Here is a 16921-nt window from a genome sequence, read left to right on the forward strand (position 1 = left end):
ACCCTTTAATCATCTGAAACTCATCAAATTAGTCATCAAATAATCTGCGTAGCCTATAACGCCCCCTCCCCTCCCCCATTCGTTGTTTCCTGCACTCTTTTGTTTTGCGGAATGGTATTAATAGAGGGAGTGAGCCGGGGGTACATTAAAGATCAGTCGCAGGTTCTCACTATAGGAAGGAAGAAGGTTGTAGGCTAAGGTGGATCGGAATTCTTACTTAACAGACTCGATGATAATAATGGAGAGTGAACGAGCTTACACATTCTCGATTTTGCAGTGCAAATGGAATGCCAGGAATTTCCTCGGGTACGCAGTAATATATTCAACTGTTCAGCACAAAAGAATGCCAGAGATAGCCAGTATAAGGATTCCCTAAGTTCTACAACGTGCTGAAGGCCCAAACATTGAAAACAACAAGGACCTCGCTGATGGAAGCTATCAAAGTAAAACACATGCAGTGGTCCAAAGTATTTTCGACATCATGGCGAAAAGTATACCCGGTTTCTGGTCCACCTGAAGGTTGAAAATAACGCCATAATCGGTATGTATACTGTCAGAAATATATATATATATATATATATATATATATATATAGGCCTATATCTTTATATGTATATAGGCCTATATCTTTATATGTATATATTATAAAGTAAGGATAAAATAATGTAAGCCAGAGCAAGCTAAACCATTGTATAGTCTATATTAACAATTGGATGTGTATCATGTATGCATTTCAAGCGTTTTGGCGTGTACATGTTTATTTTGGTGGGTGTGAAATTGAATAGGGAGGCCTGTTTACATCCGTAATGATACGGTCTAATTCTTCTGCGTCGTAAAATGTTCCCATACAGACTCATTTTTATCTCGAATGACAATGGAAGTGGAGCGCAGTGATATCATCAATACATATACCGGTAACCCTCAATAATGCGATACCTTATGAATGTTCGCTTAGCCTCTCAATATTTTCTGTATTTAGAATTTAACGATCAACCATTATGTTTAATTATTATTATATTTGTCTGTGCATGGGTGTAGATGACTTAAATATTTTACAAAATTAAAGAAAACAAATTTACAGCTGATTTGCCATAATAAGATCGAGCAAAAGAAACATTCAAAGCAAAAGTTGTTGTCCCATCGAAACAATCACATTAATCTGACGCATGCGCGGCGAGCACATGCGTTGACCTCAATATACGGCGTAATAGGCCTCTTGAAAAACAACTGTATAGTCTGCAAAGCGAACGATTTTCGATGGTCTCACCAGGAAGTTGCTATACTTAGAGTATCAGCTCCAGTGGCGGAGCTTCCATACAGTCAGGGGGCGGATGCCCCCCCCCCCCGCCCCCCTGACGGACTCAAATGGACTGCTGGCGCCCTCTTCCGCTTTTTAACACTTTTTACTTATTCGCGATTATTGACTTTTTTTTATTGCGCTCTCATCTACCTGTTGACATTTGTCACATTTTGTTGGTGTAATTTTCTGACAAAATGCTCTAACGGCGGTCTTTAATTTACATTTAATTTTGCATTTTACGCCGCTCCATGATTCTTCGTTTATCTGCATATTAACAAGGCCCGGAAAGGGTCATTTTCGGGCCTTTCGGCGATCTAGGGAGTATCTTTACTCAAAAAAAAATCAGACGCTCCGCGCCAACACAGGTTGGCGCGGAGCGTGCATAGTGTCGAAAGCGCCCCTACAGACCATTCTCGCCCACCCTGACCAAAACCCCTAGCTCCGCCACTGATCAGCTCCCTGGACCCACCACAGTCATGGATTCGACTGCCAGAGAAGCAACAAAGGACTCGGTAGGGGGAGGGGGGGGGGTATTAGAGTGTTCTTCGATACCGTATGATATGTATTTTTGTGATTATTAAATAAACAGTAGTACCGACAAAATAAAAATCGTTTTCGTAAATAATCGAGACTGAATGCAGAATGTATTGCTTAATTTCAATATCGATTTAAATCTATTCGGAAGTAGGCTATGGGACATTTGATATGTTATTTCAGAATCTGTGCGATTACTTATTACGAAGCAAAGCAACTGCTCTTGCAACCTAAAATTCAAGTGTATATCCGAATGTAATGATGTATGTAACAACCTGATACGAACCGGTACTGGTGACGTACAACTCGTCTACCGCTGGTTAATTGTACAATCCAGATTCCGTGTTATAGGAGTGTAGTGATACTATACGGCGGGAATCATCCCTATAAGCCTCATGCCTCCAAGTTTCTCATCGCCATTCTTGATCCTATCTTATCCTCACATTCTTACAAGTAGCCGGCGTTACTATAAATCAAACTTAGCAAAAACAAATACAAAACAAAAACGAATAAATGAATAAATACAACAAATAAACAATGCATAGCTCGATCTATCTATCACCTCTACACCCACTGCATCGCTACACTCTAGCCCCCATCCATACAGTCTAAGCCCCCTCCCCTCCTCCCTCACAATTTAAATGTTGGTTGAGGCCATACTTATAGCCCTGTTGGCTTACCATAAACGCTTTTAACAAGCATAATCACACACCATGTACAGACTGAGTACTATAGATAGATTTTTTTCTTTTCTCTTTACGTCATCAATTGTTTAACGGTAACATTTCAACCGCAGCCGTGTCTGTTCGATTATTGCAAATTTGTTCTTTCAGTTACTGACCTTAGTCAACGAGATATGAGTCATGGTTTATTAACAACTCTGTATATATATATATGGATGGTTAACCGTACTGAAATAACAACAAATTGTACATCCGTTCCGGACATGGATAGTTCTGTTTTTAAGACTTTTACACGTCGTGTGATTGTATCAAAGAGGAACTAAACTTTTAAAACTTTCATTACCATGTCGAACGGTCCCGGATCTATTGTAGGACTTAAAAACAAACACTTTCATTGGAAAAAGTTCATATATCCTCCCAAGCCTCAGGGAAAGTAAGCTGCATTTAACGTTCATTTCGAAAGAAAAAGAAACGTCGTAGAACAGTCAGCAGATTATACATAAATTCTTTGGTTGGATTTACACATCTTAGAAGAAAAAAAAAGTCAGTTACATTTGTAGAGGATCGTGAAAGAAACAGGACAGACAACGCCTCGATTTTACCGAGTTAACGGCAAAATGACCTCCAAAGCACCAAGATTTAGCGACGACCGGCAGATTCTGTCCGAAGAAGCGACATGGGTCAAATGTGAAAAGTCGTCCGATCAAACAAGTTTCCATCGCTGGATCTTCGCTCTTCTCTTCGGTGTTATTGTTATTGTGATTACCGTACAACAGTATCAATTAATGACTATACAACGAGAACTCAACATTCTGAACCAGTTTGAGGAAGCCAGTACGGTAAGCATTAAAGTGGTTAACATAAATATCCTTCCCCCGCCCCTCCCCCTCCTCCCGTCGATTCTTCCAGGCTGATCATGATGAGTATAGATAGGTTCAGGTGAGGAGGTGGGTGGGTATGGTATTGGAGGGTACTAAAATCTTGTTAAAACCGGTACGGAGTATTCCATATCATAAATGGAACTTATGATCGGTGTTAACTGTTTGTTAGTATGCACGTTACAGATTTGTAGTTATACATGTATATATATATATATATATATATATATATATATATATATATATATATATATATATATATATATATATATATATATAACAAAGGGCATCCATGGGCGACTTTCATGCACCCTTTATACCCGTCCCATCCATTTATAGCCCGGAATGCACCATTTGACTCAGACGATAGTTTTCCTTCGTGCAGTTGCCAATTAGTTTTATTATGTAATCAACATTGTCAAATTCATATCACTGACACATTCCATTTTTTCTTCATTTACTGCAAGAAATATTGAATTATTTAAAATATTGAATTATTTTATATTTATTTTAGATGATTGGCGCTGAAAATTTTACAGGTGACACTCAGAACAACAAAAATGAGACCATACAAGGTATGTTAACACCATAACTAAGCCAACTAACAACCCAACCCTACTACCCCCCCCCCCCTCCCCACACACATTAACGTTTTGCATTGCACTTAATTGGAGTTAATATATTAAAGGATACGGTAGTAATACTGCACTTCCATTAGGCCAATGGTTGTCAAAGTGCGACCCTCTCGCAAAGTTTCTGAGGGTCGCGCGGAGATGGCTTTCAAAACCATATTAGAGCAGCTCGCTAAACATAAAGTCGGAGCATTGGTTTCTTCCAACCATAAATAAATTGTCTGAAACAATAAATTTCATTAAATAAACGAAAGGGAAAATATGAAATATTATATATATAGTTTGTGCATAGTTTGCATAAAAGGCCTATACATATGAAAGGATGTTGTAGCAGATGGACCAGGGGTAAAGAGAGCGTTGTAGTCAAGTGGTTAAGAGAGTGGACTTGTGATCTAAGGATTGTAGGTTCAAGTCTTGGCCAGATCATTGCGTTGTGTCCTTGGGCAAGGTACTTCATCTCCATTGCCTCTCTTCACCCAGGTGTATAAATGGGGACCTGTGAGATAAACTGTCAACTGGGCGCTGTTTAGCTGCTGCCATGTGGAGGGATTGTCTCTATATGTTTGACAGGTTATCGTTAACCAGGGTAATATTGTGATACGCCTTTATCACTGTTTATCGGTGGATATGTCTGCGCTTTATAAATTTTCAATATTATTATTATTATTATCATTAAACAAAATCAGAAATGCAAATATAATTCTGAACAAGATCATTTCCCCCTTTTTTTCTATATAACAGGATTTCAGTCTCGTCGAAAACGTTATATTCAACCACAGATGGTAAGGATTTATGTGTTTTTCTATTTCGTGCCGCCTTAATTAACGGGTGTATGCATGATTGTATAAAGGAGGGTGGGGGTGGGGTTATGGCCCGGTGTCCGACTCCTCATGTACTTTTTTCGTAAAGTTGTATTTTGAGTTAGTTTGTAGCTTTGTGTCAAACTGACAGCCATGGGATATTCATACAAATTGGTCTAACAAAGAGATCAGTGTGCAAGTACTTAAATTAACGATTTGTCAACCGCTCGATCCAAATTTTCGAACATTATCCTCCACTGACTTTTTCATGTTTACTAATAGTAGTTATACCAGAGGTCATTGTCTTAAAACTCAAGGAGTTACAAAGTAGGATTAATATTCGGCATAACTTGTTTTCTGATAGGGTTGTGAATGAGTGGAATGGTTTGCCTGAGTAAGTTGTACTTGCAAGTAGTGTGAATGGAATTAAGAATGCTTTGGACAAGCACTTTAAGCATTGTAATCGGGTCTGAGTGTTCGTGTCTTCAGTTTTTCTTTTCTTCTCTTTATAGGGTCCTTGATGGGGACTTGAGTGTCCTTCCTGATCCCTTTTCCCACTAAAACTAAACTAAACTAACAATATCCCATTTAAAATATGTTTAGCCTGCATAGCACAACAACACGTTTAACAACATACAGAACCATACATATTGGCTCCGATGACAAATTGCTGAAACTCATGGCGCTATACATAAATGAAAACCCATATATGTGCTGATGCTTTGAATATATATCCTGTCGACAACTTACCGCGATTACAGTATAAGATCTTGTTATGCGCTTGAAGAGTTCATATTTAAATTACAGAATGCGTTGATTTTTCCTTAATTTCATGTTGGTGAATACTCAGTAACCATTGCATTATGTATTCACATATGATTTTATTCTGTCAGAAGGTATCATTTTGAGTAAAGCTCGGCGAACTAATGGAATACACGGATACAAAAGTTTTTGTATTCATTCAAATATCGACAGAATTATTTTATTTTCTTCCCCTGTACTTCACAGATGGTGCCTCTTGTTCACCTTCGTGGACGTCAAAGGAATGGTAAGAACTGTACCACCCTTTGTCAATTTCAGTCTTTCAAAGATTTTTAATTTTTTTTAATTAAGTGAGAATATACACGTTTGTATAAATTCTGATTTACAAGCTAGGACAATTGAAACTTTTTTCTCTTATTTGATTGCTTGTATTGAGAGCAGATACTGCAACAGAACCGGATACCTTTAATAGTAGCCGATTGTTCTTCCGCCTCCATCATTCATTGTAGGACATACCTGCTTTATTTTAACAAATATCACTGCTCTTTTTCATCTCATATCTTAGGTTAAAAGTGCTGAATTGTCTTCTTGCATTACGTAATCATTACGCATAGTAAATGCTGCCCTATGCATAGTAAATGCTGCCCTATGCATAGTAAATGCTGCATAGTAAATGCTGCATATATTAAAAATGGAATAGGCATGTTCTATTCTCTTTCACGATCTTAACTTACCTATTGGCTATTTTGTTTTTTGTAAGTCTGTTTTGCATGTTGATGAACACATTTCTTTTTACGCATCGCCACTAATTATACAGATGACGTCATTCCCCCCTTTTTTTATTTTCCACAGGATATGGAATATTCTACTGGACGAGCAATAACGAGGGTAGCAGCGGCCATACAGGTGTTGAACTAATCGAGATCAACGACGCCGTAAAGGCCATTCGCGTCTTGTGTTCAGGGTGGTATTACGTCTACGCACAAGTACCGTATAAACAGACGGAATCGTATAGTGTTACGACAGGACACAAGATCATAAGAAGAGAGAAGTGTGGCAGGTCAAATGAAGAGGTGGTCCTTCAAACCAGTGTCACTCTTGATGGAAGAACTCCTCAGTAAGTTTAAAGGTCAATTACTTTATTATAGGGATTTTTGAAGCTCGTGGATAAATTTCGAACGAAGTCCCATTCTAGCCTATACTCTGTTAATTCATTAATTCACGATGCTTTGGACATCGACTCACTGTAGGTGGACTGACCACAGACCCCGCCCTCTATATCTCTCACTCTATCTGTATACAACAGGTACATAACCTACCTCAAATTTGAGTAGTGTAAAAAAAATTTATAAGATATTATCTTGTTATCTTAACAATTGACTGAAAAATGTTGACTTATTGGGGAAAGTTTTCTTATGTTGATGGCACTTTTAAGCTTCTGTAGAACCTCACACCTTGAACGGGACAAACTTTTCAGCAAGAAATATTCGGAGTTCCCTCTGCAAAGTTTGTGTAAGCGTTGCGAACATTTTAGACCAAAAAGAAAAGGGTTGCCAGTTAATTGAATCAGTCGGAGGAACTTTGCCTGTCACCAACGTTGTCACATTATACCAGTATGTCCATTTTCTTTACACAGTTCAATTCCACAAGACGTTAAGTACCTGGGAGGCATCGTACACCTAACGGGATCCAGCCAAGTGGAAGTCCGACCGATCGATCATGAAAATGCCCTTGATAATGCTGAAGTAACTGAACATGCTCATTTTGGTCTGTTCCTTATCAAACACCATGACCAGATGGAATGTTTTCAGATGTGCTAGGTAAAATATCGATTCCAAAGAGTGTTCGAAATGATTGCACTTGCGAGAGTAATTAAAGTTTGATAAGTTAATGTATATATCTGTCATATGCATGTACAATTACAGGCGCGGATCCACGGTGTGTACACGATCTTCCCCACCCCCCCCCCCGATTTTCCAAAGCCACAAAAAATTAAACGTTATTTGTACAACCAAATGATAGCCTACATATGCCCCCAGAATGTGCGAATTTATGTCTAACAGTATTAAATTTGTATTCGGATGGACCACCTCCCCTACATTGGACAAAGTTTCAATGATCCCAGGCCATTCCCCCATCCCCACCCCCCGTGTTCTTACACCTTTCTAAAAGACATCCTGGGTCCACCCTGTATTTCTGATGTCATTGTTATTTACCAGTATTAATAATTACATAATCAAGTATAAACCAGACAAAACCGAGAAGGGTTAAATGTTAGCATCATTCTTTTTTATTTCTTTACTCAGTGACATTATTCTTTACTCGATTTCATTTTCAGACATAATTCAGAAATAATTTTCATAATGACCTTTTGGTTAAATAACAAATATATAACTTGCACCATTTTCCATCATTTACAACCACATATGTACAACTATGCTTTCTTTATCTAGTCAATCAAATACCCCTTTGAAGCGTTGGTCTGCAAACTATGAGGTTTTTTTTCTCCAAATGTCAAAAACAAATTAGTCGGAGAGCTTGCTTGCCGAAGGAGATCGAGTTAGTCGTTTTCAAAAATCAACTCCATATTCCAAACTGCTGCCATGTATACTGACCATTGGTTCTGAGGGGAAGCAGTCTGGTGGGGTCACGGAGGGGTCATAGATCATATCCTCAAGGAAGCTTCTGGATCCAGAGCCTGAAAGTTTACAGACTGATGCTTGAAAGGGACTACACACACGTAAAAGCATTCATGAATGATAACCTGTTTCTGATAAAGCATGGTCTTGTGGTAAATGATGGCGGTCTTTGCTGAATTTTTCAGGTAAAGTTCCAAACCTTCTTTCACGTATTAAGCCAATGTCATTGTTTAATAGAAGAAGCAAAATTCACTTTTCTTCCATTTGGTCCTGTCATTTTTCAAGTTTCACATATCACTTCATCTCCTGTAAATGGCGGTAAATATACTTATGTTACTGTACATTTTTGCATTTTGTGGTGCAACTTTTCTATCTACCAAATGCCAGTATTAAGCATTGTCCTTCACAAGGGAACAAGGTTGTCCACCGAGTGAATTGAACCATATAAGCAGTCAATGGGTCAAGTCCAGCCAGTGAAAGATCTCAACCTAGCCGGCCCCCCAAAAAAGTCCAAAGTAACAAACTAGTCCACAATCTTGCACTATTCCGGTCACAGCGAACCTTAAAGGCCTTAGGTTTGGACACCTTACAAGCCTACCCTGCACATTGAGGGTTGATTCTGTCAGACTCATTGCTGCAACCAATGTTATTCTGCGATACTGGTAGGGAAATGTGTTGAAAACCCCTGACCAACAGATAAATTTGATTAGCCCAATTACACCATTTAGTACACTGTGCATAGTACACATTCACTGACGAGACAAGTAACCCTGGTGACATCCCCTAGGTTCCAATCCTACATTAGCCAAGATGAGGACACATCAATTTGACAGAGAGGTTGTGACCAACTGACAAAATTGCTCTTCGGTGAGAATCAAATATTAAGAGACTTGGTAGTAGGCATCAAAGAGGACCTGAAAGGCAAGAAACAGGGAGAGGAATTTCTTTACTAAAATCTGAAATGTCAGTTTTCAGTTTAACAAGCATTTGGAGAGAGAACTTGAACAGAAATTGATTGACTTCTTGGGAAAATTTTGCAGATTGTTTACTAATTGACAGAAACAAATCAATAAACAATACTGGAGAATAAATTCAAACCAAACTGAAGGAAGGGAGAGTCTAAGTAGTGGTGATTAACATCCGGAGGGTGGGCAAATGTAAAGACTGGTGATTAGCCTCTGGAGGGTGGGCCAGATTAAGGACTGGTGATTAGCCTCTGGAGGGTGGGCCAGTCTAAGGAGTGGTGATTAGTGTATGGAGGGTGGGAAGGTTGAAAGACCAGCAATTAGGGTATGGAAGATGTTTATTTGTTTTTTTTTTGAGTCTCATAATGTTTGTAACAGTAACATAGAATGATGACAAGTTGAGATGTTTACAACGAACTCACCATGATTAGTTCACCTTCGACAGATGCGGCAGAAAACTATCTTCCTATTCTTTGGACGACCCATTCCTGTTGGCATAGAGGACACCTATTGTTCTGTTTCACCCACAGAGACATGCAGCAATTGTGGAATGAATGATTGCATTCACCCCAGACAACTGTGTAATAAAGGAAGAAAAGTGAAAACAAGTAAAACAATTTTCTTTCCAATTCAATCCCTGAAAAGTTTCTCCCTTAAGACACTGTACTCAAAATGTAAAGCTACAGCTGTTGGAAAGTCCCCCCTGCAGCAAAGCTGAATCAATATTAAACAACAGAGATGATCTCGGCAGAGCAGCAGGGCCTGCTGTGTGAAACTGCACAGGTAAAAACAAGAATATGTACTGTGTAGCCTGGCTGCAGCCCCCTCAGCATGATGCTGCTGAGAGTGTCTTACCTGCCCTGGCATCCAATGACACCGTTTTCCCATCCCATCCCTACAGAAACCCCACTCAGCAATTTTGTAACCCATTTCAACATGAAAATTAATAAGAATTGATAACATATTATTACAACTTAAGGGATATTCCATAGTTTATCAGATGTTTCTTTTAAAAATTACTTCAAAATATTGTGCACTAAACTCTGATATCATGTATGAAATGTTTTTTTCAAAATATTTTTTAAAGCGAGTCATATAGATTTTCATGCATGTTACTTTTACAAAATAAACTTTGTTGTTTGTTTAATCAGGAATCATCTCCACAGAGCAAGATAGTTTTTTTTAAACATATTGGCAGTACCATTTACATGATGACAGCTATGCAAATATTCTCTCGTTTTACATTTCAAAAGAGTAGTCATGGATATGACTACAACAAGAAGTCATGATAGTACTGAGAGAGAGAATTCACATTTCAGTATGTTAACAAATCGGTGTGATTTAGTTAACTTACCGACACACTCCCCTTGTTTGTTTTCTGTCTGACATCTCAAGCAATCGTCTTTAAAACGGAGAAGAAAATTGAGATAAGAAGAAACACAATAAAACATACATGTACAACAGTATTAAAGGTTCAGGGTTGTAGCTAGGGTAGTTTAAGTGATGGGCTCCCAATTTGTTTTTTCTTCTTAAAGTTTTATGGTTCTTATGGCAAGTGGAGCAAGTTAAGTTAGGGTGTGGCAGAAGTGGTTTAGAGGACTCTTGGTGAAATACATAGGAAATGCCCTGGCAGGGGTCAAGGAGGCAGTCCTGTCAGCTCTTGTGTCTTACAGCTTTTAGGGTTCTTACCCCCCTCCCCCTCCTCCACAACAATGCAGTGAGAGATTTCTTATGGTAAAGCAATCAGATTTTTCTCAATGCCAGTTGTCTTAATCAGCAAGATATACTGTATGTGTGGCCATTTTAGCAGAATGGTTTGCTATATACTGACATATATGGTAAATAAAACCTTACCTGGGGTTGTCAGGGGATTTGCTTTAAACATAAAAACAGCTTCAGGTAAGTGTTCAAGGAGATGTCAGCCGTCAATTACAAAGACATTGTAACAAGCACAGTTTGGATTTATAATTGCTATTACTCTCAATCTCATTTTCATTGTTTGTGACCACTGCAAGGTTTTTTTTTTGGGGGGGGGGGGGCTAATGTAAAGAATATGCTTTCAGGTACGTTCCTTTAGTAGTTGAATACCTTCCTCCAATGGTCGAACAGGTGTCCTTACCATACCGATTGTTACAATCGTATGTCAGTATCATGAAACTGAACTCACCCATGACCTGTGCTCTGCATATGGCACACTCATCGCATTCAACGTCCCAACTCCACATGGCGACCACATTCCACTTCTTCAACGTGAATGGTTTTGATTCTGACTGTTTGTCGACATCCATTGATTCTGTCATCTTTGGGCACCTGTAACAGTTGTACTAAGTAAGCTGTAAAAATACTGCAGGTAATGAGGTAAGCACACAACAAGAGTACCTGAAATTTGTTCTTCTCTGAATGGGCGAGGTGATTTTCACATTAAAGAGGTTTAACGTCATGTCTGTAAAAGTTTGTAAATTGAGGGTGTTTTCATCTCAAGATTACCACGCTTGCCTTTTACCAGAGATTAGGCCTAGTCTGTTTTTAATCTTAGGGTAAAATGGCAGTTTCTGTTAACTAGTTTAGTTTAGTAGGGGAAAAAAGGATCAGGAGGGACAATCAAGTCCCCATCAAAGACCCTATTGGGGAGAGAAAAAAGTAACACGAAACATCCAACAGTTGATTCCAACAAGTACTTGTAAGATGATGTTGTGATTGGCCCTTTAGTCCATATCTCAGTGAATCTGGCAAACCTTCCACAGATATAATTGCAATAATCCAAACACAAAAATAATAAGATCAAAACAAGAAATGCTGCTAATTTAAGGTAAGATATTTGAGGATGCAAACTATTCAAGCTGCTACTGCAATTTCACTTGCCTAAAACATTTTGCAAACATGTTCAATATCACAAGTAAACCAATAACTGCCTGAAATTTTGTTGTGACTAAACTGATGCACTGGTTCCAGTCATAAATTTACTCCCAACCACTTAAGAGAAGATACCTTATGTTCATTCTGTAAGACTAGGAGACTATATTATTCAAACTAGTTTACCAGAGCTACTGAAGACTTAAGTGCAACCATTTTCCTTCTTTAATTTTAGCCAACTACAGTGGATACACTCCCCAAAACCTTACACACCATGGATATCACATCTTTAGTTTAGTTTATTTATTTCTACCATTTCACAACATACCAAAAAAAAGAGGAAAGACAAAGTTTCAATACTATTTGACATACGTGCATACAGTAGATAAGATATGGCTTGGAACTGCTCAGGCTGATGTGAGTTTACCCATTGATATCAGATATGTGTGAATTTTAGCCCATGGATATGGTCAAGTTAAACAAGTTTCTATAGGGCAGTTATTCTGTGGTAGCCTACGTCAGTCTAGACGAAAGTTGGGCTAGGTTGATGACTAATTTGCTAATGTTAGCTTAATACTAGTAACACTAGGCCTAGTTACAGTAATGTAAGTTGTTACAGTAACTCGTAGTATGAATAGCCTTGCACGTTAGTACTGTGAAATAGGCTAGACTTTCGAACTCCCTACAATGAATAACGGTTTTGAACACTTTAACCTACAGTGTTCGTTTTGGAACAGACACTTGGTTAACGACATTCATTCAAGCAGGCAGCTACGTATGTGATATCCTAACTAGGTCAGCTGTACCATGGCCTAGCCTAATAATAGTTAACGCTAGACTAGGCCTTGGCATAGTCATGAAGTAGGTCTAGGCAGTAGGCCTAGTCTAAAACTCTAAATAATGTTGTTTAGGATTATGGACAATATTTGCAGTAGTTACCGAGTCTGTAACTTACTGAGGTGGTATACTATAATTTCGCTAACTGGTTAAGTATCACTTATAAGGCGTTCAAAAAGTTGGGACAGCAGAAATTTCTTCGGTTGTCACTTCCTAGATCAGCCTTCAGTGAAGAGGAAAAATTGGTCACAGATAAGAGAAACTCTACGTCCAAGGTGTTTGATGCTGACGTAACGAGTAGAGCGCCCATTGAATATGGAACGCGAAAAGGGAAAATTATTTTGTTGTTTAAAGTCTCAATTACGTGTTTGCTGATGAATTTCGGAAAACAAACTTTCGAAGTAGATTCAATGTTTCTTATTCTAAATACACTCTGACCGGGTGGGTTTAATGGAGAAAAGCTGTCGTAATCGTAAGAAAGAAATTTATTTTCTGTTGTACGATTTACCGTAAAGTCACTGCGCCCGCCCATGTTCATTACACAAATGTAAACAACATAGTCTACACATGCGACCCGATCAAGTAACGCAGTCCTATACTCGTAGCATCCACTTTTACAATTCTACGGAGGAAACGTCTGAAAACACCTGTTTATTCATTGCAATAGAAGGAAATGACACAATTTCGCAAGCAACATTTGTTAGACCGAGAGAAAGATACAAGAGCAAGGACATAAGACAGGCTAGCAACGAAAGTAAAAGAAAGCCAAGGCCTAACGGTCGTAAACAAAAATGAGAGATTTGATTGGCGCATGATCTGTTAGGCGGGGCTTGCAAATTTTGATTGAAGTTTGTAGAATCTAAGAACTCGTTAATAAATCTGGCGAATGTTATTCAGTTCAACATTTTTAACGACACATAACTCAATAAGAATAAAGAATATTGATATGAAAATTGCTTAGAACGGTGTCATTTTTCACTGAATGTTTAGTGCAGTAAGCTGGAAAGGTCGAAGTTTAAATTTGGCAAACACGTATCGAGACTTTAAGCTAAGTTTGTTGTTGTCTAAACTAAAGTTGTTGCTGCTGTTTTACCATGTTGCTGTTCAAACTCACGTTGATGTCTGAACGCACGTTGGTGCATAAACTCACGTTGATGTTTAAAGTAACGTTGATGTCTAAACTTTCGTCACTATCTAAACTTCCGTTGTTGCCTAAACTTATGTTGTTGTCATCGGAGTTGTTCAACAATTGGTCTCACGAAATTCAACAAACATCACCAGCGCACGAGAATGCGTTATAGGCCTACCTATACTATTACAGGCTAGTGCCATAGTGGAATATACTACAATATAAGTACATAGATATTTCTCCATCTACTTAAGTCGCCTTTTCATGTACTACTGTATAGTAATACAGTTATATAAAGGATATGTATTGGCATAAACTGAAAATACCTTGTTTGTGTATAGTACTAATCTAAGAATAATAAAAATCTAGAATCAAAATGTTGTGTACTTAATACCATTTCAGTATTGTTAATAGGTTTTTAAAACGTGATAAAAATGTTTGTCTCCGCTCAGTAAAGCTCGCGTCTAGGCTGCTGTCCTCCATGAAAACATGCACTTTAAAATACTACCTCTACATGAACACGCAATACTTAGTTATAATGACCATGTCAGTACGCTGGCTTGTGCGTAAGGGAAGCGTATACTGTTTGGCCCATCACGTGTACCAAAAAGAATTTAATGATGAAAACTTTAACTAATATACAATAATAAAGCCTGTCAAATTGTGAAGCCGGAAATTGGCTGTAAATTACTAGTTACCATATATGCAGGCCTGGACCGCATGTAATGCCGCACTGCTGTACAGTAAACAACTTTGAAAGTGATATAGGATATGCATACGCTGTAAATGTCGGAAATCAAACAAAACGAATGTCTAGACAAAATACCAACATAACAATAATGCACTTTTAACTGATTAAATTGAAACAATTCAATAATGCATAGATATGCCGTGAATGTCGGAAATCAATTAAAATGAGTGTCGAGTAAAAAATGCCAGCAAAAAAATACTGCACTTTGAAACTTTTAATTGAATCACTAAATGTTGTGTGCAAATACTCTGACTGTCGGTAATCAAGTAAAATGAAAGACAGTAATATTGGCTAGAGAAAATATTTTTTTGTGCCTGTCGAAGAACAATTGCGTTTATTATATGACATACTTTTACTATAGTGTAGTTGTAAAAAATGTCAGCAAATCAGTTTGATGCTACAAAGTATTATACGATATACGTAATATACGATATTTGCATGTTTGTTGCTTCTAACCAGGACATTGTTAAAGATATTTACCTGGTTGTTGCTGCAAATCAGGACGATGACGAATTTTGCCCTTCTCGCGTTCCATAGTTAAGCCATCATACTAGTTTGCGTTCAATGTGCACTGAAGATGCAAGAATGTTTGCAGACAATGGGTAAGGGACTATTAGCAAATCAAATCGCGGGAAATTTGGGGGAAACATATCATTGGCTATATTTAGCAAGAAAATAATCGAATCAGTTCATTTTCGACTCATTTGGCCTATTTCCCAATCTGAAGGTTTTGCCCCAACTGAACGTGAAACTAGCGAGTTGATAGAAACGATATGTTTGATAACCGTTTCAACAACAAAACGAAACTTCGTTCATTGTACCAATGCAAAGATAATCCGCTTTCGCTTACAAGAGTAACAGGTGCTCACCTTTGAATCCATTCCAAAAATACTTTGGACATAAACAAGGGGAAATTACTATATATACTGCACAGCAGAACATCTGTCCAAGATATGGCTGTTGGCTTGGGATTTTAGCCTGTTGACCTCAAATGGCATTTGGAGTTATACATTATTATTATTATTTATTGAATTTCATATAGCGCAACCCCAACAAAGTTTTCGGTTGCGCTTTACAACAAAATACAAAGAAAGAATAAAACCATTCATAAGAAAATAAGATATGAAATGGCGTAGAAAAATATACTAGATGAACGTACAAAAATATACAATTGTTATGAAAATCAAAGAGAAAAATAGAAAATGCAAAATGTTATATAAAATCTAAAAGAAAATTCAAAAATATGAAATATAATGAATACAAATACTGTAAATTTGAAAAATTGAGTATATAAGTGATTAGCCAGGAAATAAATATGTTTTGAGTTTTCTTTTAAATATTGCAAGATTCTCAGATTGTTTGACATGGTTAGGTAATTTATTCCATTGCTCGGCGCCAAATACACTTATTGCTCTTGAAGCAAAAGTGACCCTCTGTGTTCGTGGAATGATCAGCTTATAAAGAATATTATTTGAACGTAGAGACCTACTAGATTGTGGTGCTAAAGTGAATCTAGATATAAGATATTGAGGAGCAGATTTAACATCAATTAAAGACCAGCGTTAATATTTTGTGCAGAATTCTTTGTCTGATGGGAAGCCAATGCAACTCCTTTAAAGCTTCAGAAGCACTATCCTCCTTTCCTCTTTTCAGAACAAGTTTGGCAGCCATGTTTTGAATTCTCTGAAGCATCATAATAACAACATTTGGTAGATTAGCATAGAGGGAGTTAGCATAATCTAAGTGACTTATCACTAGTCCTAAAACAATAGTATGCCATGCATCCTTGGTTAGTAAGTGTCTAATGTTTCTTACAAGTTGAAGTCCTGCCATGGCAGCTCTACATTTGGCAGCAATGTGAGTCTTCAACGTTAAATGAGAGTCCAGATATGCGCCTAAATATTTTACACAATTTGAACTATTTACGGTAGTGTTATTGATACAAATACTGTCTAAAGCACACTTAGATAATAATTTCTTCGATCCAACTTGTATATATTCAGTTTTAGTTTCGTTCAGTTTTAGTCTATTTTGGTCCATCCAAACTTTCACATCCCTCATAGTTGTTGAAATTTCATTTCTGACTGTGTTTGCCTCATCGAAGGTTGGTTTATGCGATTGTTTAATTGCATGATCATCCGCATGGGTGAATATGTGA

The 16921-nt window shown here is 37.8% G+C and overlaps 2 protein-coding genes across 6 annotated transcripts; one reads left to right on the forward strand and one right to left on the reverse strand.

Annotated features, from left to right (window-relative positions):
- Positions 1 to 288: 288 nt before the first annotated feature.
- LOC139974819 (uncharacterized) lies at positions 289 to 8480 on the forward strand. Its single transcript, XM_071982263.1, has 7 exons — positions 289 to 541; positions 2668 to 3356; positions 3910 to 3970; positions 4769 to 4809; positions 5836 to 5875; positions 6442 to 6706; positions 7226 to 8480. Exons 2-7 carry the CDS (start codon positions 3135 to 3137, stop codon positions 7407 to 7409), a joined length of 813 nt encoding a protein of 270 aa, XP_071838364.1. The 5' UTR covers positions 289 to 541; positions 2668 to 3134; the 3' UTR covers positions 7410 to 8480.
- On the reverse strand, positions 7857 to 13161 carry LOC139974820 (RING-box protein 2-like). Of its 5 annotated transcripts, none has more exons than XM_071982264.1 (5): positions 13002 to 13161; positions 11361 to 11503; positions 10548 to 10595; positions 9616 to 9770; positions 7857 to 9142 (listed from the first exon to the last, which is right to left on the reverse strand). In XM_071982264.1, the coding sequence occupies exons 2-4, from the start codon at positions 11491 to 11493 to the stop codon at positions 9652 to 9654; spliced, it is 300 nt and encodes a 99-aa protein (XP_071838365.1). In that variant the 5' UTR covers positions 11494 to 11503; positions 13002 to 13161; the 3' UTR covers positions 7857 to 9142; positions 9616 to 9651. The 5 variants fall into 5 exon arrangements, with proteins under 5 accessions (XP_071838365.1, XP_071838366.1, XP_071838369.1 ...); XM_071982265.1 differs by having other exon boundaries at positions 11361 to 11517; positions 13002 to 13158; XM_071982268.1 differs by having other exon boundaries at positions 11361 to 11526; positions 13002 to 13153.
- Between the last annotated feature and the right edge of the window lie 3760 nt (positions 13162 to 16921).

The sequence above is a fragment of the Apostichopus japonicus genome, chromosome 10 (assembly GCF_037975245.1).
Source record: "Apostichopus japonicus isolate 1M-3 chromosome 10, ASM3797524v1, whole genome shotgun sequence".
In the NCBI taxonomy this organism is placed as follows: Eukaryota; Metazoa; Echinodermata; class Holothuroidea; order Aspidochirotida; family Stichopodidae; genus Apostichopus; species Apostichopus japonicus.

Coding starts and splice junctions, on each gene's coding strand:
- LOC139974819 (XM_071982263.1), top strand. CDS start 3,135: ATGACCTCCAAAGCACCAAGATTTAGCGACGACCGGCAGATTCTGTCC. Junction 4,810..5,835: donor GTTATATTCAACCACAGATG/GTAAGGATTTAT, acceptor TGTACTTCACAG/ATGGTGCCTCTTGTTCACCT. Junction 6,707..7,225: donor CTTGATGGAAGAACTCCTCA/GTAAGTTTAAAG, acceptor TTCTTTACACAG/TTCAATTCCACAAGACGTTA.
- LOC139974820 (XM_071982264.1), bottom strand. CDS start 11,493: ATGACAGAATCAATGGATGTCGACAAACAGTCAGAATCAAAACCATTC. Junction 10,596..11,360: donor ATGCAGAGCACAGGTCATGG/GTGAGTTCAGTT, acceptor TCCGTTTTAAAG/ACGATTGCTTGAGATGTCAG. Junction 9,771..10,547: donor CAAACAAGGGGAGTGTGTCG/GTAAGTTAACTA, acceptor TTTATTACACAG/TTGTCTGGGGTGAATGCAAT.